A 27,029-nucleotide genomic window follows, 5' to 3' on the forward strand; every position below is an offset into this window, starting at 1 on the left:
AAATATCCTCTCCTGTTGTCCTGGTTTCCAGTGGTTTGCAGAAGAGGATGTCTTCCTTAATTGACCCCCATAAACGTAACGGACATATACCAGGAGCTGTGCCAGGACCGTCATGTCTGTTGACTCATCCAGCTGTAACGCATATAATTGACTGACTTGTATGCGAAGCAGTAATTGTTTCAGAACATCTCCTGCCATGTCACTGATGTGTCGTGAAACACTGTTGTTTGATGAAGACATTGTCTGTATAGTTTCTTTGGCCTTTTTCCCCCAGCATTGTCCCAGCCATATCCGTGGCAGCAGGAATAATTAAGTCCTCCGCAGTAGTATGGGGCTTGCCTGCCCTAGCCACTCGGTAGCTCACCATATAAGACCCTTCTAGCACCTTCTTATTAACGATATCTGTTGCTTTTATACATGTCTTGCTACTCGGAAAGTGATCTTTATTCAAGCTCAGGCTTATTTTTCAAATTGTCATGTTCTGTTTCTAAATGTCTGCGCAAGAGTGAAGGTTTCCCGCGAGAGAGTAACGGTTAATGTGATTCGAAGTTAATTATTTGACTAGGCTACCTGTATTTTACATTGTGTTGTTATTTCGCTGAACACTAAATGGTTACAGTTTATTTTTGGCAGTGAAACGAGGCTTCTCAGGCGAGAAAAAAACCTCACCCAAATGTATAGCCTCGTTGTAAAACATATATATATATATATATATATGCCATTTAGCAGACGCTTTTATCCAAAGCGACTTACAGTCATGTGTGCATACATTCTACGTATGGGTGGTCCCGGGGATCGAACCCACTACCCTGGCGTTACAAGCACCATGCTCTACCAACTGAGCTACAGAAGGACCACGTAAAATATAAATGTACTGTTTGAAAATGTGAAGGAAATAAATGTAAAGAAAAAAAAAATGTCCGTACCCCCGACTGCATTGCGCTTACCCCTGGGGGTATGCATACCCCAGTTTGGGAATACCTGCACTACACTATAGTTGCTTGTTATGTCACGTAAAAAAAATTGGGTGAACTATTAGAATTTTTAGCAACCATGAAATGCCGGAGAGATTTCCGCATGGTACATCTGTAAGAAAGTGTTGTGAAAACACTGGGGGTTTCAGTGCACGTAAAAGGCAGCATCGTAACACGAAAAACGCTTATCTCATACAATCCATGATTTAGAAATGCAAATGGTTTATAGCCTAAATATTGATTGATGATAAGGGTCTATGCAGAATATTTTCTTTGGAATTATACCTTCATTTTCAATACTTTATTTATACAGATTACAAACAGGAGAGGCAATAACTGGTACATTTAGTTTGAAATGTACACACACAACCACACAGCCACATTGTAAGAAATTATTCTGGGGTTAATTGAAATTGACAACAACAACAAAAAATAACCAACATATACTTTATAAAAAAGAATGCAAATCCGTTGGCTAGCGGTAAGTGACCCAGCTTAGACACCTCACCCCTCTCCCCACTGAAGACCGGGGTTCAATTCCTTGCTCCAACATTTTCATCTCTTTCTCCCACCTATCTGTATCTCTGTCATTTCAGAACTATCTCAAAGTGCCAAATACCCCAAAAGTAGATTTGATTTGATTTGTTCATTTCATTTTACCAAAATAATATAAGAATATATCCAACATAATATGTTGGTCAAAATGTGTCTTTCATAACCAACGAGAGAACATTATGTGATTGAACTCATTGGAAGTCTTGTTTTTATCACCTTGCATTTCTTATCTTGCCAAGTGACTCTGTTTTTAGATGATTATGGGTAATAGTTTTTTGAATTTACGATTCTGTCACATGTTGTATGCATGTTTGAAGAAAGAGAAGTATACTTCTATGTTAGTATTAAGCTTGTTGTGCCATGATGTGTAATTGACAGAGGTTAGACCAAGTCATTGTTTTACAAGTCCCAAGTAAGTCAAGTCTTAGCACTCAAGTCCCAAGTCAAGAAAGACAAGTCCGAGTCAAGTCTCAAGTCAAGACCGCCAAATAGCAAGTCAAGTCTCAAGTCCTAAACTTTGAGTTTCGAGTCTTACACAGGTCATAATAGTCGTAATGGTATATTACATATTACAATAGTATATTACAATAGTATATTACACTTACGCAAATCATGAATGCTTTTAAAAATATCTATATATTTATTACTTTCCAAATAAACGTTAGATTTCCATGGAAATACATGGGTAGCCATGAGAAAGACACCCCCCCCCAATAGTGATCGACTATCGAGGATGGCTATGGGGCGCAATCGGGCAATGTAGGCTTGTACACAATCGCCCAACCTTAACACACACACACACACTCGCTCTGTGTGGTTACCGTAGGCTAACGTATGTCAATAGTTTTAGGAACAGCAGTAACATCAGGTAGGATTTAGGCTACCAACTGCCTAGCCAGTTGTAGCTCAATCTTGGATGCAATGATCACGTTCCCACACTGACTGACTATGTGGAGGCTTATTGATTTAATGTTACATTAGCCTACATGATACACCAGTAAAGTAATGAAATATATAGCTGTTGGCTATATTAGCAGCTGTAGTTGGCTATATTTAGCTGTAGTTGGCTATATTTATGCAGCTTCAAATGTCGAACAAAGTTGGAAATAGTTGCACCTCCGTCTGTAATTTTCGTCCTGCATGTTTTGCAAGTTGCAATCCATTTTTTGTTGATAAAGCGTCATCTTTATATCCTAAAATAATAATTTTGGGTCTCATCTTTCCTCTGCACTGCCACGCACAACTTTTTCTCAGCTGGCACAATTTGATTGGCTGCTGTCCGATTCAAACTGTAAACCATTAAATGAAGAGTTTATGAGCTGCACACTTTTTTAATAGCATCATTTTTAATATTTGGGTTTAGGGAGGGTATCAAGTCAGGTCGAGTCATAAGGCTCAAGTCCAAGTCAAGTCACAAGTCATTGCTGTTAAAAGTCAAAGTTGAGTTGCAAGTCATGTGACTCGAGTCCACACCTCTGGTAATTGATAATGATAAACGGATATCAAAACCGTCAGGCAAATTAATATTCAATGAGGACAGCACCCATTCCCACATGTGTGATTGTCAATGGAAGAGGCAAGTTTAGAATCCTCAATTCTTGCTGCCAGGTAGTGCTGGTGGTTTCAACACTGCTTGACAATGCCAGCCAAATTGGTAAATTATCAAATTCAGAAAACAATGTTAAACATTAAGAAGTTAAGAAGAAGAGATCTAATTCTGTATTAGACAGGATTCAAAACACGATGGTGTTGAAAAGCTTTAGAGAGAGGAAACCACATCAAATAAGAAGGTATCTAATTCTGCTCTAAGCAGGGCTTCAATCACCTAAATAGTTTTTTCAATATTTTCTGTTAGTGCTCCCAGTCACTGGCAAGGTGTTGCACAACACTTGATTAAGTGGTGTTACAACACACCATGCAATATTTCAAAATATCTCAGGATTATGTGTTTCAATACTCCAGTAAAGTTACGTATTCCTCTTTTTGAAGATGATGGCAGCTCAGTTGCCACTAGTTGTGGTGTTCCAAAGCACTTCATTTTAACAGTGCATTGTTGATAATTCCACCCTGAAGGATGCAGTTACACACATTGGCTATAGATTGATGCTTAGTCTAGGATATATAATTCTTCAAATTGAAATTGTTACAAAAGCCACAAACAATCTCATTAAATCCCTGTTAACAATAAAACACTGTTAGGTCTAGTTATGTATTACTTGCTGAAGGAAAGTCACACTCAGTGACGCTGAGTACACAACGCCAGCTCAGAGCTACCACATTGAAGATGCTATCGGAGGAGACGATGACCCACTAGCATTGTGGAGAGGAAATGAAGGTTTTTTTCCACTCATGGCCAACGTTCCCTGACAATACCTGTGCATCTCTGCAACAACCACTCTGTCTGAAAGTGTTTTCAGTACAGCAGGCAATATTGTCACTCAACTCCGAAGTCTTCTAAAACCATGTGAATATGCTCGTTCTCCTTGCCAGAAACCTTTAGGTAGACCTAAGACATGCTAAAAAACAACTAGAACGTATTGTTCTTTATTGCAATTTATTATTTCATTTTAAATTAAGCCTATATTAAAATCCAGATGCATATTTTTTGAACGGCATAACTTATTGGATAGGCTAAAATATTTGGTCAAGCCTTGAAAGACTTACTTGCACTTGTTTGTTTTATTTGTGCTATTTGGCTATTTCCTTACTTATTTTTTGTTTGCCACTGTATCTAAACAAGTGGTAGTCTGCAGTTGAGCATACCACACCCTGCTGAAAAAAAACAGCAGAGACCAGCATTGGAGGGTCATGCTGGAGATCAGCGTTCACTGTGTTTTTGCTGGTGACCAGCCTTCGCTGTGTTTTGGAAACTGGAGACCAGCCTTCGCTGTGTTTTGGAAACTGGAGACCAGCCTTTGCCTGAGCCACATACACAAACGTTATAACATTTGGGTTATGATCAGTTTATGGCTACTTCCCATATCTTGAGCTTGAGACCACAGTGGTCAAGCATACATTTATAGAGTAAACTAGCTATTCATCTAATTAGTCTTGTCACGCCCTGACCATAGAGAGGCTTTTATTTTCTATTTTGGTTAGGCCAGTGTGTGACTAGGGTGGGCATTTTTTGTTCTCTTTTCTATGTTTTTGTATTTCTTTGTTTTTGGCCAGGTATGGCTCTCAATCAGGGACAGCTGTCTATCGTTGTCTCTGACTGAGAACCATACTTAGGTAGCTCTTGCCCACATGGGTTTTGTGGGTAGTTTCTTTCTGTTTTGTGTTTTGCACCTGGTGGAGCTGTTTCGCTTGTTCTTTTTGTTACACTGTATTTAGTGTTCAGTTGTATTTAATAAATGAGGAACACGTACCACGCTGCGCTTTGGTCCTCACCTTCTTGCACCAACGGCCGTTACAGGTCTGCAATATTGCAACACTGCTTGCGTCCGCCTGCCTGTTACAAAGGGGCCCGGTTAACAATATGTAACGTTTATAACGCTATTCCCTCGCTTTCTCTATTGCACAATTACAGTTCCATCAAACATATGTATTTCTAACCCGTCTTCTACATGTGGTTCCATGGGTATTACAGTCTCCCATCGAATATCAACAATAAGACATGTACAGTCTTCATCCCCTTTGGCGTTATTCCTATTTTGTTGCATTACAACCTGTAATTTGAATGGATTTTCATTTGGATTTCATGTAATGGACATACACAAAATAGTCCAAATTGGTGAAGTGAAATTAAAAAATAACTTGTTTCAATGAATATATATATATTTTTTAACTGAAAAGTTGTGAGTGTATTCACCGCGTTTGCTAAGAAGCCCATAAATAAGATCTGGTGCAACCAATTACCTTCAGAAGTTGCATAATTAGTTAGATTGCGCACAGGTGGACTATATTTAAGTGTCACATGATCTTAGTGTATATATACACCTGTTCTGAAAGGCCCCAGAGTCTGCAACACCACTAAGCAAGGGGCACCAACAAGCAAGCGGCACCATGAAGACCGAGGAGCTCTCCAAACAGGTCAGAGACAAAGTTGTGGAGAAGTACAGGTCAGGGTTGGGTTATAAAAATATATCAGAAACTTTGAACGTCCCATGGAGCACCATTAAATGCATTATTAAAACATTTAAAGAATATGGCACCACAACAAACCTGCCAAGAGAGGGCCGCCCACCAAAACTCACAGACCAGGCAAGGAGACCATTAATCAGAGGCAAAAAAGACAAAAGATAACCCCGAAGGAGCTGCAAAGCTCCACAGTGGAGATTGGAATATCTGTCCATAGGATCATTTTAAGCCATACACTCCACAGAGCTGGGCTTTATGAAAGAGTGGCCAGAAAAAAGCCATTGCTTAATTAAAGAAAAACATTTGCAAACATGTATGGTGTTTGCCGAAATGCATGTGGGAGACTCCCCAAACATATGGAAGAAGGTACTCTGTTCAGATGAGACTAAAATTGAGATTTTTGGCCATCAAGCAAAACGATATGTCTGGCGCAAACCAACCAACACCCATCACCCCGAGAACACCATCCCCACATGGAAGCATGGTGTTGGCAGCATCATGCTGTGGGGATGTTTTTCATCAGCAGGGACTTTGAAACTGGTCAGAATTGGAGGAATGATGGATGAAGTTAAATACAGGGATATTCTTGAGGGAAACCTGTTTCAGTCTTTCAGAGATTTGAGACTGGGACGAAGGTTCCCCTTCCAGCAGGACAATGGCACTAAGCATACTGCTAAAGCAACACTTGAGTGGTTTAAGGGGAAACATTTAAATGTCTTGGAATGGCCTAATCAAAGCCCAAACCTCAATTCAATTGAGAATCTGTGGTATGACTCAAAGATTGCTGTACACCAGCAGAGCCCATCCAACTTGAAGGAGCCGGAGCAGTTTTGCCTTGAAGAATGGGCAAGAATCCCAGTGTCTAGATGTGCCAACATTATAGAGACATACCCCATGAGACTTGCAGGGGTAATTGCTGCAAAAGGTGGCTCTACAAAGTTTTCTTTTTGTCTTATTTCTTGTTTGTTTCACGATAAAATAATATTTTGCATCTTCATAGTGGTAGGCATATTGTGTAAATCAAATGATACAAAAATATATTTTAATTCCAGGTTGTACTTTCGCAAACCACTGTAGCCTATAGGATATTTAAGCTAGCCTACCTCAAAACAGATGTTAGCCACTGCTCCATGATCTACCAACAACCACTCGACTTCAATCTTCTTTATTTTAATGAATTACAATGCAGTATTTTTACGTTTAGGTGGCTAATGAGCAATGAGATGTTTCAGCTAGCTAAGCTACCTAACTTGAAGACATGGTATCAGTGCTTGGTAAACAACTAGCCACCTAGGAAGTTGATATAGTGTACATCAGTCCAATCAATGTTACTAGGCAGAAGATGTTGATTTATCCGTAGTCAATGACATTGGAGCACTGAAGAGGGGCTTTTCCTCTTGCTCTTCTAACAGGTGCTGCGGTGACGTAGTGTCCCCATGAGTGATTGCACCATAAGCCAATCACGCGCAACAAGAGAACCAAATACACCTACGCTCTGTACTTTCCTGTCTGCCCCTCCACTACAGAAAGCACATAGCGAGGCTAAAACAGCTGCATTTTGAAGCTGGACTCAACGCAAAATTTACCAAAACAATAATACAATGGGAAAGGGACCACCTATGCTTCATTAGATCAAGCAATTATTTAAAAAAAATGTTATTTTTTGCTTACTGATATGATATATTGTTGTGACATGAAATAATAGAATTGCATGCAAATCTCCTAGATATTTGTGGGGCTCTGTTTGTTTCCTATATTTCCTAACTCCTCATTCATACTGTAGGCTCTGGCTGGTAGCCTGGTTTTGAGTTTTCTGTGCCTTGTTAAGTGGGGAGAGAGGATGTGCATCCGCTGTGTCTCATGCAATACCCCAAGGGTATACTTTAGTTTGAGCACACTTAGATTCCAATTTCAAGCTTGCCAAAAGATTAATTAAAACGCTTAGATCTCGCTCTGAACAATTAAGTTCCACTTATGTGCTACAATAAGTGAAACATTAAACATCAGAATTGGTCAAATCCAGAGGAGGCCAAGAAATGCCAGAGGTCCTTTTTTGCATGATCAGTTGGGAGAGCTTTAACGTGCCATTTTGTAACACTCAAGATTAGATTCTGTTGATTATATGTGCATGTCATTAAGATTTATTAAAATTCACAAGACAGTGCCATATTCAGATTGACAGATTGACATTGATAGTGATTTAAATTGCATTTCCAAATGATAGTAAGCCTCATACTTGATCGATTCACACTTGATGATTATAGAAACGGATTCTGTTTTTTTTATATAGATAAAAAGTAATTTAAAACTGTTTATTTTACAAAATGGAAAATTAATAATGTTCTGCAAAATTAGGCGCATTTAGGCCCTTAGGGTTTGCTGTTTATGGGAATTTAATTAGTGAGATTAATTTAAATGAATATAGAATATATGCAGCAATATTAAAATCTATTTTACAGATGAATGATCAGCAGCAACAGGAAATGTGAAAATAGTTAATGACAATTTTTGTCATTAAATTTTAAATGTAATAATACAAACTTCAGAAACATTTTAAAACACTACCATTTTTTGGGGGGTGCGGTTTTAGACTGCCCCCTGTCTGCAAGTCATTTGGGCTCCCAGGTGGCGCAGCGGTCAAAGGCACTGCATCTCAGTGCTAGAGGCCCTGGTTTGATCCCGGGCTGTATCACAACCGACCAGGATTGGGATTCCTGTAGGGTGGTGCACAATTGGCCCAGCGTCGTCCAGGTTAGGGGAGGGGTAGGCCGTCATTGTAAATAAGAATTTGTTCTTAATAACGGACTTGCCAAGTTAAATAAAAAGTCAATAATATCTTTGACATTATGATGAAACAGTTTTTTGAAATTGTCCCTCTCATTTTCATCAGGTACTCTGAGTAAATCCAGTGTTTTTCTATAGTCTTCTACTCATATGGACACTGAGTCCCTATAGACAACAGAGGGAGATGAGATTGCAGGGGTTTTCAAAATTGTAGGTTATAAAGTGAAGAACAGTGAGTTTTCTTCCTTCAGATAAATTGAGTGTGTGGTGAAATACAGGCATGACCCGGAGCTAGATGCTCTGTTAGATTAAACGTTTAGTGGGTCAGAGAGAAACAATGAATTGAGAAGATTGAACTGGGCACTCGTGTGTTGGTGTGTACGGGATGTACAGCGATTTGGGTGAGTGTGGGAATAGAGGAGACTGCCTGTGAAGCGCCTGTACCCCCCTATCATCCCTCCATCCTCTGATCCACAGGGAGAACTCTCTATGGAGTCAGAGTTTATCCCTCGCTCACATTCCCACCACACACCTCTACACCAAGCCTTCTGATAAAGTCTGCTCTTCTTCCTCCCCAAAAACATGCATGACATGGATGTTGATCATTACTTGTTTAACCTGGGGATGGTGTAATTAGATTAGACTCTTGTATCTGTTCCTGATGCTACACAGACATTTAGAGCCAGGTTCTAACTTCAGTCAAGAACTCACTGCAATTGTATCTAATATATTCTACCATTACATACAGTACATACAATAATTAATTCAGTGGTCAGTTTATTAGGTACACCCATCTAGTACCAGGTCGGACACACCTTTTCCTCCAGCACAGCCTGAATTCTTCGGGGCATGGAAACATTGCTGAATTGGTGTCAAGGGACCTAATGTGCCAGGAAAACATTCCCTACAACATTACACCACCGCCACCAGCCTGTACTGTTGACACCAGACAGAATGGAGCCATGGGCCCATACTGCTTATACCAAACAGGGATTTGTCGGACCAGGCAATGTTTTTCCACTACTCAATTGCCCAGTGTTGGGGATCGCGTGTACACTGGAGCCACTTCTTCTTGTTTTTAGCTGATAGGAGTGGAAGCTGGTGTGTTCGTTTGCTGCAGTAGCCCATTTGTGAGAATGACTTACGAGTTGTGCATTTTGAGATGGTGTTCTGCACACCACTGTTGTATTTGCCTGTTTGTAGCCCGCCTGCTAGCTTGCACCGCCAGCCCAGTAAACCGACCTTTTTCTGAGATCCTGGAACCGGTGCACCTGGCACCGACTGCTTAGGTCACTCGTTTTGCCCATTCTAACAGAATGCCTCAATGCCTGTCTGCCTGCTTTATATAGCAAGCCATGCACACTTGACTCAAGCCATGCCCACTTGACTTATAAACATTTTCTAATTGAAACCCCTCCCACCAGAAATGACTGTTCTTTACACAGACACGCACACAAAGAAACTGATGCATTTTTACACACGCAAACACACAGGATGTATTTCAGATCTGTAAAGACCAGAGCATATTGAGCACTCTGTTATGACCAGTTGATTTTAACTCCTGATTTTCTGTTTTTGAGCCCACAATATAACTCTCTGCTATAAGCTATACAGGCCTGTATGAGTAGGAACAAACTGTTCCAAAACCCTGCTGTGTTCAAACAGCTTTGTGGTGTTTCATCCATCTTTCCCTTTTGAAGCAATCTTTCTTTTTATTCATGATGAAAGGGGAACATACTGTTTTCTCGCTGAAGGAGAGATTCATTTCCAGCTACAGTGCATTCGGGAAATATTTAGACCCTTTGACTTTAAAAAAAAAACATTTTGTTTCATTACAGCCTTATTCTAAAATGCAAAATGTATTACATAAGTAAGTATCCACACCCTTTACTCAGTACTTTGTTGAAGCACCTTGGGCAGCGATTACAGCCTTTAATCTTCCTTGATGCTACAAGCTTCGCACACGTATTTGGGGAGTTTCTCACATTCTTCCCTGCAGATCCCCTCAAGCTCTGTCAGGTTGGATGGCGAGCGTCACTGCACAACAATTTTCAGGTCTCTCCAGCGATGTTTGATCGGGTTCAAGTCCGGGCTCTGGCTGGGCCACTCAAGGATATTCAGAGGCTTGTAACGAAGCCACTCCTGTGTTGTCTTGGCTGTGTGCTTAGGGTTGTTGTCCTGTTGGAAGGTGAACCTTCACCCCAGTCTGAGGTCCTGAGCACTCTGGAGCAGGTTTTCCCAAAGGATCTCTCTGTACTTTGCTCTGTTCATCTTTCCCTCGAACCTGACTAGTCTTCAGTCCCTGCCCGCTGAAAAACATCCCCTAAGGCATGTTGCTGCCACCACCATGCTTCAATGTAGGGATGGTGCCAGGTTTCCTCCAGATGTGACGCTTGGCATTCAGGCCAAAGAGTTAAATTTAGGTTTCATCAGACCAGAGAATCTGGTTTCTCATGGTCTGAGAGTCTTTAGGTGCCTTTTGGCAGACTGGGCGGGCTGTCGTGCCTTTTTAATGAGGATTGGTTTCCATCTGGCAACTCAACCATATAGGCCTGATTAGTGGAGTGCTGCAGAGATGGTTGTCCTTCTGGAAGGTTCTCCCATCTCCACAGAGGAACTCTGGAACCATCGGGTTCTTGGTCACCTCCCTGACCAAGGCCCTTCTCCCCTGATTTCTCAGTCTGTCCGGTCGGCCAGCTCTAGAAAGAGTCTTGGTGGTTCCAAACTTCTTCCGTTTAAGAGTGATGGAGCCTACTGTGTTCCTGGGGACCTTCAATGCTGCAGAAATGTTTTGGAACCCTTCCCTAGATTTTTGCCTTGATACAATCCTGTCTCGGAGCTCTACGGGCAATTCCTTCAACCTCATGGCTTGGTTTTTGCTCTGACATGCAATGTCAACTGTGGGACCTTATACTGAATAGACAGGTGTGTGCTTTTCCAAATCATGTCCAATCAATTTAATTTACCACAGCTAGACTCCAACCAACTTGTAGAAACATCTGAAGGATGATCATTGGAACCAGGATGCAGCTCAATTTCAAGTCTCATAGCAAAGGGTCTGAATACTTATGTACATTTCCAAAAACCTGTTTTCACTTTGTCATTATGGGGGTATTGTGTGTAGATTGATGAGGAAAGTGTTTTATTTAATTCATTTTAGAATAAGGCTGTAACATAACAAAATGTGGAAAAAGTCAAAAGGGAAAAAGCGGTGTGATTACTTTCCAAATCAACTGTATGTCCACACTATCCAATCACACCCACCTCATCCCAGTATGTCTAAAGCTGTTATGCAGGTGAGTGAGGACCCAAACGACAAAAGGAACGGTCGCCCCCTCCAACCACTGTCGCCATTCTCCTAGGGCTAAGCGGATGGCGAGCAGTTCGCGGTTTGCCACATCATAGTTACGTTCCGACGGCGACAGGCGATGAGAAGAATACGCGCAAGGGTGGACCTTATCGTCAGAATGGGAGCGCTGGGACAGAATGGCTCCCACGCCCACCTCTGACGCGTCAACCTCGACAATGTACTGTTTAGTGACGTCAGGTGTAACAAGGATAGGAGCGGATGTAAAACGCTTCTTGAGGAGATCAAAAGCTCCCTGGGCGGACACGGACCACTTAAAGCACGTCTTGACAGAAGTAAGGGCTGTGAGAGGAGCTGCCACTTGACCGAAAATTACGAATGAAACGCCGATAGAAATTTGCGAAACCGAGAAAGCGCTGCAGTTCGACACGTGACTTAGGGACGGGCCAATCGCTGACAGCATGGACCCTAGCGGGATCCATCTGAATGCCTTCAGCGGAAATAACAGAACCGAGAAATGTGACGGAGGAGACATGAAAAGCGCACTTCTCAGCCTTCACATAAAGACAATTCTCTAAAAGGCGCTGGAGGACACGTCGAACGTGCTGAACATGAATCTGGAGTGACGGTGAAAAAAATCAGGATATCGTCAAGGTAAACGAAAACAAAGATGTTCAGCATGTCACTCAGTATATCATTCACTAATGCCTGAAAGACAGCTGGAGCATTAGCGAGACCGAACGGCAGAACCCGGTATTCAAAATGCCCTAACGGAGTGTTAAACGCCGTTTTCCACTCGTCCCCCTCCCTGATGCGCACGAGATGGTAAGCGTTACGAAGGTCCAACTTAGTAAAGAACCTGGCTCCCTGCAGAATCTCGAAAACTGAAGACATAAGGGGAAGCGGATAACGATTCTTAACCGTTATGTCATTCAGCCCTCGATAATCCACGCAGGGGCGCAGGGTCCCGTCCTCTTCCTTAACAAAAAAGAACCCCGCTTCGGCGGGAGAGGAGGAAGGGACCACGGTACCGGCGTTGAGAGCTACAGACAAATAATCTTCGAGAGCCTTACGTTCGGTAGCCGACAGAGAGTCTAGTCTACCCCGTGGGGGAGTGGTACCCGGAAGGAGATCAATACAACAATCATACGACCGGTGAGGAGGAAGGGAGGTGGCCCTGGACCGACTGAAGACCGTGCGCAGATCATGATATTCCTCCGGCACCCCTGTCAAATCACCAGGCTCCTCCTGTGAAGAGGGGGCAGAAGAAACAGGAGGGATAGCAGACACTAAACATTTAACATGACAAGAGACGTTCCAGGAGAGGATATAATTACTAGACCAATTAATAGAAGGATTATGACACACTAGCCAGGGATGGCCCAAAACAACAGGTGTAAAAGGTGAACAAAAAATCAAAAAAGAAATGGTTTCACTATGATTACCAGAGACAGTGAGGGTTAAAGGTAGCGTTTCACGCTGAATCCTGGGGAGAGGACTACCATCCAAGGCGAACATAGCCGTGGGCTCCCCTAACTGCCTGAGAGGAATGTCATGTTCCCGAGCCCAGGCTTCGTCCATAAAACAGCCCTCAGCCCCAGAGTCTATCAAGGCACTGCAGGAAGCTGCCGAACCGGTCCAGCGTAGATGGACCGACAAGGTAGTACAGGAACTTGACGGAGAGACCAGAGTAGTAGCGCTCACCAGTAGCCCTCCGCTTACTGATGAGCTCTGGCCTTTTACTGGACATGAAATGACAAAATGACCAGCGGAACCGCAATAGAGACAGAGGCGGTTGGTGATTCTCCGTTCCCTCTCCTTAGTCGAGATGGGAATACCCCCCAGCTGCATGGGCTCAACACCTGAGCCAGTGGGGGGAGATGGTAGAGATGCGGAAAGGGGGGACACTGTTAACGCGAGCTCTCTTCCATGAGCTCGGTGACGAAGATCTACCCGTCGTTCTATGCGAATAGCGAGTTCAATCAAAGAATCCACGCTGGAAGGAACCTCCCGGGAGAGAATCTCATCCTTTACCTCAGCGTGGAGACCCTCCAGAAAACGAGCGAGCAACGCCGGCTCGTTCCAGTCACTGGAGGCAGCAAGAGTGCGAAACTCTATAGAGTAATCCGTTATGGATCGATTACCTTGACATAGGGAAGACAGGGCCCAGGAAGCTTCATTCCCAAAAACAGAACGATCAAAAACCCGTATCATCTCCTCCTTAAAGTTCTGATACTGGTTAGTACACTCAGCCCTTGCCTCCCAGATTGCCGTGCCCCACTCACGAGCCCGTCCAGTAAGGAGAGATATGACGTAGGCGATACGAGCAGTACCCCTGGAATACGTGTTGCGCTGGAGAGAGAACACAATATCACACTGGGTAAGGAACGAACGACACTCAGTGGGCTCCCCAGAGTAACACGGTGGGTTATTAATTCTGGGCTCCGGAGACCCGGAAGCCCAGGAGGTAACCGGTGGATCGAGGCGGAGATTGTGAATATCCTCCGAGAGGCCGGAGACTTGGGCGGCCAGGGTCTCAACGGCATGTCGAGCAGCAGACAATTCCTGTTCGTGTCTGCCTAGCATCGCTCCCTGGAACTCGACGGCTGAGTAGAGAGAATCCGAAATCGCTGGGTCTATTCTTGGTCGGATTCTTCTGTTATGCAGGTGAGTGAGGACCCAAAAGCGATATAACAGAAACAGAGTCTTTTAATGTCCAAACAGGGAAAACATAAATCCTCAATCATTACAGGGGAAGTCCAAACAGGGAAAACACAAATCCTCTAGTTTAACAGGAGAGTCCCCCTTCTAGTTGTTGAGGAGAGTTGCAGGGCTAGCGGCAACAGACTGCAGGTCCCTTCGGGTAGGCACGGGCCGTAGTGGATAGAGACACCTGCTCACACGCAGTATCTGATGACGAGGCAGAATACAACAGGACGGAACAAAGGCAACGCAAACAAGAATCCGACAAGGACAGAAGCAGAAACAGAGAGAGAAATAGAGACTTAATCAGAGGGCAAAATAGGGGACAGGTGTGAAAGAGTAAACGAGGTCGTTAGGAGAATGAGGAACAGCTGGAAGCAGGAACGGAACGATAGAGAGAGAGAGGGATAAAGAGAGAGAAAGAAACCTAGTACGACCAGCAGGGGGAAACGAAGAGAAGAGAAAGCACAGGGACAAGACATGACAATACAATACATGACAAAAGCAGCCATTCAAGATTCTAAGTTTCAAGTTTCAAGTTTTATTAGTCGTAGTTACAGGATCTGCATGGTATACATGTTCTTACTTGTATGTTCCTTCTCGACAATGCAACAACTATAATGAATAATAAAATATAACAATACGGCCATAAAGTAATAGAATAAGCATAAATATAATACAGGAAGGCACAATTTATAGTTCAATATTCACATGTGTTTTGGGGAAGTAGAGGATTGGCGGCAATGTCTAATAAGTCTGGTAGCAGCACTTATGATGTGTGTGTATAGGACAAATGTACAGTGGGGCAAGAAAGTATTTAGTCAGCCACCAATTGTGCAAGTTCTCCCACTTAAAAAGATGAGAGAGGCCTGTAATTTTCATCATAGGTACACTTCATCTATGACAGGCAAAATGAGGGGAAAAATCCAGAAAATCACATTGTAGGATTTTTTAATGAATTTATTTGCAAATTATGGTGGAAAATAAGTATTTGGTCAATAACAAAAGTTTATCTCAATACTTTTGTTATATACCCTTTGTTAGCAATGACAGAGGTCAAAAGTTTTCTGTAAGTCTTCACAAGGTTTTCACACACTGTTGCTGGTATTTTGGCTCATTCCTCCATGCAGATCGCCTCTAGAGCAGTGATGTTTTGGGGCTGTTGCTGGGCATCACGGACTTTCAACTCCCTCCAAAGATTTTCTATGGGGTTGAGATCTGGAGACTGGCTAGGACACTCCAGGACCTTGAAATGCTTCTTACGAAGCCACTCCTTCGTTGCCCAGGCGGTGTGTTTGGGATCATTGTCATGCTGAAAGACCCAGCCACGTTTAATCTTCAATGCCCTTGCTGATGGAAGGAGGTTTTCACTCAATCTCACGATACATGGCCCCATTCATTCTTTCCTTTATACGGATCAGTCGTCCTGGTCCCTTTGCAGAAAAACATCCCCAAAGCATGATGTTTCCACCCCCATGCTTCACAGTAGGTATGGTGTTCTTTGGATGCAACTTAGCATTCTTTGTCCTCCAAACACAACGAGTTGAGTTTTTACCAAAAAGTTATATTTTGGTTTCATCTGACCATATGACATAGTCCCAATCTTTTTCTGGATCATCCAAATGCTCTCTAGCAAACTTCAGACGGGCCTGGACATGTACTGGCTTAAGCAGGGGGACACGTCTGGCACTGCAGGATTTGAGTCCATGGCGGCGTAGTGTGTTACTGATGGTAGGCTTTGTTACTTTGGTCCCAGCTCTCTGCCGGTCATTCACTAGGTCCCCCCGTGTGGTTCTGGGATTTTTGCTCACCGTTCTTGTGATAATTTTGACCCCACGGGGTGAGATCTTGCATGGAGCCCCAGATCGAGGGAGATTATCAGTGGTCTTGTATGTCTTCCATTTCCTAATAATTGCTCCCACAGTTGATTTCTTCAAACCAAGCTGCTTACCTATTGCAGATTCAGTCTTCCCAGCCTGGTGCAGGTCTACAATTTTGTTTCTGGTGTCCTTTGACAGGGTCTTGGCCATAGTGGAGTTTGGAGTGTGACTGTTTGAGGTTGTGGACAGGTGTCTTTTATACTGATAACAAGTTCAAACAGGTGCCATTAATACAGGTAACGAGTGGAGGACAGAGGAGCCTCTTAAAGAAGAAGTTACAGGTTTGTGAGAGCCAGAAATCTTGCTTGTTTGTAGGTGACCAAATACTTATTTTCCACCATAATTTGCAAATAAATTCATAAAAAATCCTACAATGTGATTTTCTGGATTTTTTTCTCATTTTGTCTGTCATAGTTGAAGTGTACCCATGATGAAGATTACAGGCCTCATCTTTTTAAGTGGGAGAACTTGCACAATTGGTGGCTGACTAAAACCTTTTTTGCCCCACTGTATATGTGTGTGTTTGTCTGTGGTTGTGTGGATGAATGAGAGTGTCTGGGCTAAGGTGTGGAGAATCAGAGCAGGTGGTCAGTCCAGTTCAAGTGTTCAGCAGTCTGATGTCTTGTGGATAGAAACTGTCTCTGAGTCTGTTGGTGTCAGACCTCATGCTAATATTTATGTTTCTTGATTCCAATCTTTTACGTTTAGATTTGTGTGTATTGTTGTGAATTGTTAGATACTACTGCACTGTTGGAGCTAGGAATAAAAGCAATAACTCCCACAATAACATCTGCCAAATATGTGTATGTGACCAATAAAATTTGATTTGATTACCGCCTGCCCGACGGTAAGGGAGAGAACAGCTCATGGCTGAGGTGTGTAGGGTCCTTGATGATGCTGCATACCTTCCTCAGGCACCGTTTTGAGAATTTAGTATGTCTTGGATGGGTGGGAGCACTCAAACCTTCCACCTCCTAAACCACTTTTTCCTTCATAGACGGCCCAGATCACAGTAATGAGGAGGAAGAGCACTCAAACAAACCCCCCAGAGTTCACAAATTTAAACTAGTGGGCTCTCCTGCATATTCCCTCTATCGTGTCAGTCTAAAAGAGACATCTAACTTTAATCAGCATCTGGCTGGGTTGGGGAGCATTGGGATGGGGAGCAGTGGGATGGGGGGATGGGGAGCAGTGGGATGGGGAGCAGTGGGTTGGGGAGCAGTGGGTTGGGGAGCATTGGGTTGGGGAGCAGTGGGATGGGGAGCAGTGGGATGGGGAGCAGTGGGTTGGGGAGCAGTGGGATGGGGAGCAGTGGGTTGGGGAGCAGTGGGTTGGGGAGCAGTGGGTTGGGGAGCAGTGGGATGGGGGATGGGGAGCAGTGGGATGGGGAGCAGTAGGTTGGGGAGCAGTGGGATGGGGAGCAGTGGGTTGGGGAGCAGTGGGATGGGGAGCAATGGGATGGGGAGCAGTGGGATGGGGAGCAGTGGGTTGGGGAGCAGTGGGATGGGGGATGGGGAGCAGTGGGATGGGGAGCAGTGGGTTGGGGAGCAGTGGGTTGGGGAGCAGTGGGATGGGGGATGGGGAGCAGTGGGATGGGGAGCAGTGGGTTGGGGAGCAGTGGGATGGGGAGCAGGGGGATGGGGAGCAGGGGGATGGGGAGCAGTGGGATGGGGGATGGGGAGCAGTGGGATGGGGAGATGGGGAGCAGTGGGTTGGGGAGCAGTGGGTTGGGGAGCAGTGGGATGGGGAGCAATGGGATGGGGAGCAGTGGGATGGGGAGCAGTGGGATGGGGAGCAGTGGGTTGGGGAGCATTGGGTTGGGGAGCAGTGGGATGGGGAGCAGTGGGATGGGGGGATGGGGAGCAGTGGGATGGGGAGGAGTGGGATGGGGGGATGGGGAGCAGTGGTATGGGGAGCAGTGGTATGGGGAGCAGTGGGTTGGGGATCAGAGGGTTGGGGAGCAGTGGGATGGGGAGCAGTGGGTTGGGGGATGGGGAGCAGTGGGATGGGGAGGAGTGGGATGGGGGATGGGGAGCAGTGGTATGGGGAGCAGTAGGTTGGGGAGCAGAGGGTTGGGGAGCAGTGGGATGGGGAGCTGTGGGTTGGGGAGCATTGGGATATGGAGCAGTGGGTTGGGGAGCATTGGGATGGGGAGCAGGGGGATGGGGAGCAGTGGAATGGGGAGCAGTGGGTTGGGGAGCATTGGGATGGGGAGCAGTGGGTTGGGGAGCATTGGGATGGGGAGTAGTGGGATGGGGAGCAGGGGGATGGGGAGCAGTGGGATGGGGAGCAGGGGGATGGGGAGCAGTGGGATATGGAGCAGTGGGATGGGGAGCAGTGGGATGGGGAGCAGTGGGTTGGGGAGCAGTGGGATGGGGAGCATTGGGATGGGGAGCAGTGGGATGGGGCGCAGTGGAGCCTAGGCTCTTTGTTCCCTGCTGTTACATTTATACACACTGTTACCTCATTAGGGTTGATGCAGGTGAGCCTGTTGATTCAGACTGTGGCGCTGTCTGCCTGCCGCTGATCCTCATTATCACGCCTCTCTTCTCTTCCCCTTCTCTTCCACTCACAGTCACACAGACAGAGTAATCCTGAGAGAGGTGGAGGACAGCAGAGAGGACGTTAGGGAGGGAGGACACTTTTACTGGAACGTGGATGAACACAGTGCAAAAGAGGAAAGACATTGTCCAGTCTGATCATCCATGTTCACTCACTATGAAAACACACAGGTTTTACAGTGCCATACCATAGTACGGTATGCTGTGTATATATATCATATAGCACAGTGGTTCCCAACCCTGGTCCACAAGTACCCTCAACAGTACACATTTTTATTGTAGTCGTGGACAACACACCTGATTCAACTTGTCAATCATCAGGCCCTCAATGAGTCGAATTAGGAGTGTCCAGGACGACAACAAAACGGTGTTGTAGATATAGCATCTGATGTAGTGGGTGTTGTCCACTGTTTAAAGGATTCCCTCTCATATGCATTTACTCTCTAAATATACACATATGGATAGTACATCCAGCTCCAGAGGAGTGTGTGTGGCTCTCAGGTTTATTTGTAGAAGTGAATAAAGCAGTGGGACCAGGGAAGTGCATTACAACTGAGGTGCGGCAGGACGCCCCATTATTTCCATTATGGACCAGAACCAATGAGGTGCAGCTGAATACTCTGTTATTTTTACCTGGTGGGGCCGAGGCGATGAGGTGCCATGGGATGCTTTCTTCTTCTCTATCTATCTGAGAGGAGCACAGAGAGGAGAGGACACACACATACAGTACACAGAGAGTGAGACACTGCATCTGCTCCCAGGGCTGCTTTGTTCTCTCTCAGAAAGCCATCCATACATCCGTCCAGCCACCCCCTCACTCTCTTTAGCTGCCCGCCTGCCTGCCTGGCTAAGAGGTGACGGGGAAACAGCTTCATTTAATCATCTCCACTGATTGTGTTTGCTGGGACACTCACGACAAGGACATGACAGGTTTTTATTAGAAGCCCAATTAACACTACCTCTGCTTTCTGTTTGGACTTTTGTTAAAGATTGAGCACCCGGCTTCCTAGTTATTAGGATCTGGAGCAGCAACAGTTGAGACAGAATCAGTAGCCTAGACAGTAGCCTAGACAGTAGCCTAGATCAGGTGCAAAATAGTTTTTTTTACAGTGCAGGTGATGGAGAAGACTGGATCCAGAGATGTAGCATATTTATCAAATATAAAATGTAAAAAATTATGAAAAATTGGTTGATGAAAAACATAAACGTTTTGCCACTAGTAATATTATCTCAACTCGAGGACAAAGTGCAAAAGTGCTTCAAACACAGGACAAAACACCCATAAACTCACGCCTAGACAAGCATCTCTCTGATTGAGGAGAACAGTTGGACATCGTGCTCTAACCTGGCATAATCCATTCACACCTTTAAACAGGGAAATTCTTAATGAACATTGATGTTACACTCCAAAGGCAATACTAGCCTATAGCATGATTCACACCATAATGGCAATTTTTTACCTGTTAATGAAAACAAAGACTCAATTTACATAAACATTAGTGTTTACAACAAACAATGAAATGACCTCTTAACCTGGATAAACCAAAAACGAAAGGCCCGTAAACTGAAGGCCCGTAAACTGTGGTTAAAAGTCGTGCTTGACCGGCGCACACTAACCAAGGACCAATTCTTGGCGTTACAAAACTAAGAAATACTAATGCTTAACATTTTGTTTGTTCTTTTAGCTATTATCATATAACATGTTTGATGGGACAAGCGATTGCATAGTTATTGGTTAGCAGCAAGAATTATCAACAATGTTTGTAGCAAACACTGCTGTTTCTGTGGGGAGAAATTGTGTGAAATAAATGGCCAGCATCACTTGACAATAGCTCACAGGCAAATCGTCACAGCTTCATTTAGCTGCAAATGTATTTACAAAATGTGTTTACCTAGTGCAAATGTGTATAGATTCATTTTGTAGGTTTACACTTGTAGATTGGTGAAAATCCACTTAGAATTAGTGTAGGATAAATGTTACCAGAATATGTCTTCAGTTTGACACCATTATCATCTGAATGCTATAGGCCCATAAGTGTATCCAATGGGTCTAACCAAGGTAGCAAGCCTTACATCACCACTCGGAATACCATAAGCAGGGTAGGGAAATACCGCTGTAGGAAATTGATTACAAAAAAACTCTAATCCGTTACGTTACCAGCAAAAATATTTTAATCAGATTACAGATAGTTTTGAAAAACTAGATGATTAATTGTAGGATTACTTCTGTTTTCTCAATGACATTCAAATCAGCATTGAAAAAAGGCACAAATGTACACTACTGGTCAAAGGTTTTAGAACACCTACTCATTCAAGGTTTTCTTTATTTTCACTATTTTCTATATTGTTGAATAATAGTGAAGACCTCAAAACTATGAAATAACACATATGGAATCGTGCAGTAACCAAACAAGTGTTAAACAAATCAAAATATATTTGATATTCTTCAAATAACCACCCTTTGCCTTGATGACAGCTTTGCTCACTCTTGTCATTCTCTCAACCAGCTGAATGAGGTAGTCACCTGGAATGCATTTCAATTAACAGGTGTGCCTTCTAAAAAGTGAATTTGTGGAATTTATTTTCTCCTTAATGCATTTGAGCCAATCAGTTGTGTTATGATACGGTAGAGGGGGTATATAGAAGATAGCCCTATTTGGTAAAACCCCAAGTCCATATTATGGCAAAAACAGCTCAAATAAGCAAAGAGAAATGGCCGTCCATCATTACTTTGAGACATGAAGGTCAGTCAATATGGAACATTTAAAAAATGCTGGAAGTTTCTTCAAGTGCAGTCGCAAAAACCGTCAAGCGCTATGATGAAACTGGCTCTCCTGAGGACCGCCACAGGAAAGGAAGACCCAGAGTTACCTCTGCTGCAGAGGATAAGTTCATTGGAGTTACTAGCCTCAGAAATTGCAGCCCAAATAAATGCTTCACAGAGTTCAAGACACAGACACCTCTCAACATCAACTGTTCAAAGGTGACTGTATGAATCAGGCCTTAATGGTCGAATTGCTGCAAAGAAACCACTACTGAAGGATACCAATAATAAGAAGAGACTTGCTTGGGCCAATAAACACGAGTAATGGACATTAGACTGGTGGAAATTTGTCCTTTTGGTCTGGAGTCTAAATAGAAGACTTTTTGTTCATACCGACGTGTCTTTGTGAGATGCAGTGTGGGTTTTAAAGCACATTTTCTTGAAATTCTATATGTTTTGCGATGTCTCATGTTTACTCGTGATATTTGAGTGACTAAAGAAGTACAATAATATCTATGAGCCTAAAAACCTGAATAAAAAAAAACATTCGCTGACATGGGTTAGTTGATCTGGACATTTATGACAGGTCTATAAATAGCTCTCTAAGGTGTTCAATGACTGATGTGACAAGAGGAACTGATGATGCACTACCCAATTTTGAAATTGCACCTTGTGCATTCTACTATTACAACGTTCAAGAGTACAGTAAGTCCCTTGTTTTGTATTCTTAAGGCAGCCGTCATGTTTGCTTGGTTAGGGAACAGTGGATGCATGGCACAGTTGTGGCACAGCAATTTATGTTGTGTAAAATAGGTCATCTGTGGATAGTGCGGACATGGATGGTCTCCTTAGCTTGGCTCTGGCTGCATCGAGCACCCCTCCTCCATCTCTCTCTCTGTGGCTGGTACCTGGCTGTATTAATGTCTGCTTGGTGTTGAAAGGGACAAGTCGCTCTAATTCTGATGAATGGTCAGCCCAACGAAGAGGCACAGAGCGAAGGAGAGGCGCTGAGAAAAAATAGAAGGTTTAACTTGTGTCAGGGCTCTCTGTAAACTCATTAATCATCTCAGCTCTCTGTGATCAGCTCCTCCTGGCCACTATTTCAACAGCGTCTCCCACAATGCACCGCTCCAGTTCTCCCCAATAGCCACAACTCACCACGTCACCTCTCGTTTCACACAACCCTTATGCATCACACATCCACACACCGTCATATCCATCTCTCCTGCCTGAAGAAGGCCTGGTTTGTTGGAGAAAACAAGAACTCCCAGGGGGTTGGCGTGTAGTGTACTCTCCACTAGTGTTTCTGTATCCATGCCTTCCTTAATCTGCCAGACTATGGGTTGCTGTGGCCATCGAGTGGGCCATCCGTTGGTCCAAGGAAATAAGGAGCTCATCATGTGGAGAAGTGGGCGTTTCAACATTATTAGGACCATTAATAGATCATCATAGTGCACATATACACAACACACACAACACACCCACATACACAGTGCACACACACACACATTTCTGTAATGATTATGAAGGACTTACCAGTGGTGTTAATGCACAGTAGCAGTGCTGCTGGTCCGTCACAGAACTGGTAATGTGTGAATTAATTAAGGTGTGAATTAATGGTGTAGGGAAGGCATTGGCTGTGCTTAAGTCTTATCAGTGCTTTATGGCCGGCTCACAGCCTCCTAATGTGTGTGTGTACTGCTTTAATGCTGACTCCATTAACTAGGCAGCTCATTTTGAGGCTATGGGCCATCCTTTCCCTCAGGCTCTAATTCAATACCACGTATAATCCAACGTCTGTAATGCACCAAATGTCCTAATGTGGTGAGGCCTTGCTCAGTCCTAACTGCTCAAGATTGATTTTAGTTGGACCACTTGTCTGTGGTTACCTGGCTATGCCTGAGTGGATTGTGTTGATTGATGGATGCCTTACTCTAACTTGTGTTTGTTGTGTGTGCGTGTGTGTTCTCCACAGTGGGAGGAGGTGAGTGGCTACGATGAGAACCTCAACACCATCAGGACCTACCAGGTGTGTAACGTGTTCGAGCCCAGCCAGAACAACTGGCTCCTTACCACCTACATCGACAGACGAGGGGCTCAGCGTGTCTATGTGGAAATGCGTTTCACTGTCCGTGATTGCAGCTCCATCCCCAGTGTCCCTGGCTCCTGTAAGGAGACCTTCAACCTCTACTACTACGAGACGGACTCGGTCATCGCCACCACCAAGGGAACCGCCTTCTGGATGGAAGCCCCCTACCTGAAGGTGGACACCATTGCGGCTGACGAGAGCTTCTCCCAGGTGGACTTCGGTGGACGATTGATGAAGGTCAACACGGAGGTGCGGAGCTTCGGCCCACTGTCTCATAATGGTTTCTACCTTGCCTTCCAAGACTACGGGGCCTGCATGTCTCTGCTGTCCGTACGTGTCTTCCATAAGAAGTGCCCCAGCGTGGTGCAGAACTTTGCCAACTTCCCCGAGACCATGACGGGCGCCGAGAGCACCTCCTTGGTCATTGCCAGAGGCACGTGCATCGCTAACTCCGAGGAGGTGGATTTTCCCATTAAGCTGTACTGCAATGGAGATGGGGAGTGGATGGTTCCCATCGGGAGCTGCACCTGCAAGGCTGGCTTTGAGCCAGACAACGGCAACGTCTGTAGAGGTGAGTTCAGTTCTCCTCACTTATAATAACCCCTATCACACTGGCGCTTTGTCTTACTGTGTCATACTGTTTCACTGAACATTTGAAGGCATTGTCTCACTGTGGAAACAGTGGTGAGAATAAATTAAGTAAGGGCAGACACTGGAACAGACATTTTGTTTCGTCTGGCAATAAGTACTGTCAGGGGATAGCTACTGTATGTGGGCTGCTAGCCAGTCACAACTGTACCGAGTGACGACTGATTAGACCAGCAGCAGGCATTATATTTGAAAAGTTCATAATTATAATCATTTTTTTCCATCAAGGGACAGAAAAGGTTGTTTTGTCTATTGCTAGTCAGAAGCACAGAGGGAGCCAGAAGCTGATTGTACTTTATTTCGAAAATTCTGGTTTTAAATTGTGGTCATTCTATAAAGAGTCATTTAATTATTATTATCATGCTAATAACGTTATTACGTTTTTCCATAAACTGTGTTCAGACCGATTTAGCTGTTTGGATTTTCTACTCTGCAGTATCTACAGTGAACTACCTGCATGAAATGTTTTCCTCCCACAACACTATGCTCACAAATTACCATGTTTATCTTCTTCGTGTCATAGGAGGACACACACACACACACACACACACACACACACACACACACACACACACACACACACACACACACACACACACACACACACACACACACACACACACACACACACACACACACACACACACACACACACACACACACACACACACACACACACACACACACACACACACACACACACACACACACTTTTAGCCTCCCATATCTTCTCTCACTGATTGCTAGTCTGCCTGTGTGGAGATCAGATAAGATCGATCTGCAGCTATATGGGCTGATCAATAATATAGATATTAAACCCATCCACCTAATATGGAGTGGAGCCTGTTTCTCAGATGACCTAGTGGAGTCCTTGGCTGGGGAGTGGTTGACTTCATTTGGCCTCTGAGGTGAGCATTTAGATCAGTTAAATAGTGGATCTGATTACTGTACTGACGGTCACATAAGGTATGTGTCATCCAATAGTGATGAGATTTTCTATCATGGAAATGAAAGTGTCACTATGTCTATTAGAGGGGATGTATATGAGAGTAAAGGATATGATTTATATCTGCAGTAGATCATAGCCCCTCTAATGGTGGAATAAGCTTGCAGCAACATGTGTATCATTTGTGAGTAAAATGTTCTACGGGTGTTTATTTGGGTTAGTGTTGGCGTAAAAAGCGAGTCTTGGCCTGGCTCTGCTCTGCAGTGTATTATCAGCAACCTTCTTCCATTATGTCTGTGTGTTGAGTTCTGAGCATCCTTCTTTCAGTCCATTGACTCAGTCATGCATCATACCTTACTTAGCCTTATCTATCTCCATGAAGTATGTCTCTGATGTTTCGTTGTTTTGTCAGGAAGTTGAAACATTTCTAATGGTAGATGGATAAGAAAAAAAGCAGATATTGAATATCCCTTTGAGCATGGTGAAGTTATTATTTACAATTCAGATGGTATATACCAGAAAATACACCCAGTCTCTACAAATATACAGGCTTCCTTCCTAACTCAGTTGCCGGAGAGGAAGTAAGAGGTCAGGGATTTCACCATGAGGCCAATGGTGACTTTAAAACAGTTACATAGTTTAATGGCTGTGATAGGAGGGAACTGAGGATGGATCAACAACATTGTAGCTACTCCACAAAACTAACCTAAATGACAGAGTGAAAAGAAGAAAGCCTGTACAAAATAAAAATATTTCAAACATGCATCCTGTTTGCAACAAGGCAATAAAGTAATACTGTAAAAAATATAGCAAAGCACTTTTAATTGTTTTTTAAATATTTAATTTATTGATTTAACCTTTATTTAACTAGGCAAGTCAGTTAAGAACAAATTCTTATTTATGATGACGGCCTACCAAAAGGCAAAAGGCCTCCTGCGGGGATGGGGGCTGGGATAAAAAAAGTAACTTTTTGCCCTGAATACAAAGTGGTATGTTATGGGCAAATCCAACACAACACATTACTGAATACCACTCTCCATATTTTGAAGCATAGTGGTGGTTGCATCATGTTATGGGTATGCATTTAATCATTAAGGACTGAAGAGTTTTTCAGGATAAAATATAAATGGAATGGAGCTAAGCACAGGTGAAATTCTAGAGGAAAACCTGGTTTAGTCTGCTTTCCATCAGACAAGGCCAAATCTATACTGGTATTACTTACCAAGAAGACAGTAAATGTTCCTGAGTGGCAAAATTACAGTTGTGTCTTAAATCTAGTTGAAAATATATGCCAAAATAAAATGGTTGTCTAGCAATGATCAACAAAACATTTCACAGATCTTGAAGAATTTTGAAAAGTATAATTGGCAAATGTTGCACAATCCAGGTGTGGAAAGCTCTTAAAGACTTACAGTCCCCAGATAGACTTACACCTATAATCAATGCCAAAGCTGCTTCAGTATTGACTGTATTTAATTTTCAATAAATTTGCAAACATTTCTAAAAACATGTTTCACTTTGTCATTATGGAGTATTGTGTGTAGATGTGTGAGAAAAAAATACATTTTAAATTCAGGCTGTTACACAGCAACATTTGGAATAAGTCAAGGGTGGTATTCTTTCTGAAGACAGTGTGCTTTGAAGCATAAACATTAATGAAAAATCTACAGTTCCTTTTTATCTTTTTCAAATGTTTTACATTTATTTTACTAGGTAAGACAGTTAAGAACAAATTCTT

The 27,029-nt window shown here is 43.6% G+C and overlaps 1 protein-coding gene across 1 annotated transcript in view; it reads left to right on the forward strand.

The window, feature by feature from the left end:
- The window catches only part of LOC124037065 (ephrin type-B receptor 1-like), a 173,257-nt gene that overhangs the window by 38,545 nt on the left and 107,683 nt on the right, over nt 1-27,029 (forward strand). Inside the window, exon 3 of the mRNA XM_046351699.1 lies at nt 23,584-24,268. Within this exon, the coding sequence (XP_046207655.1) occupies nt 23,584-24,268 (685 nt within the window). The remainder of the gene's footprint in view (nt 1-23,583; nt 24,269-27,029) is intronic.

Source organism: Oncorhynchus gorbuscha, linkage group LG06 (genome assembly GCF_021184085.1).
Source record: "Oncorhynchus gorbuscha isolate QuinsamMale2020 ecotype Even-year linkage group LG06, OgorEven_v1.0, whole genome shotgun sequence".
In the NCBI taxonomy this organism is placed as follows: domain Eukaryota; kingdom Metazoa; phylum Chordata; class Actinopteri; order Salmoniformes; family Salmonidae; genus Oncorhynchus; species Oncorhynchus gorbuscha.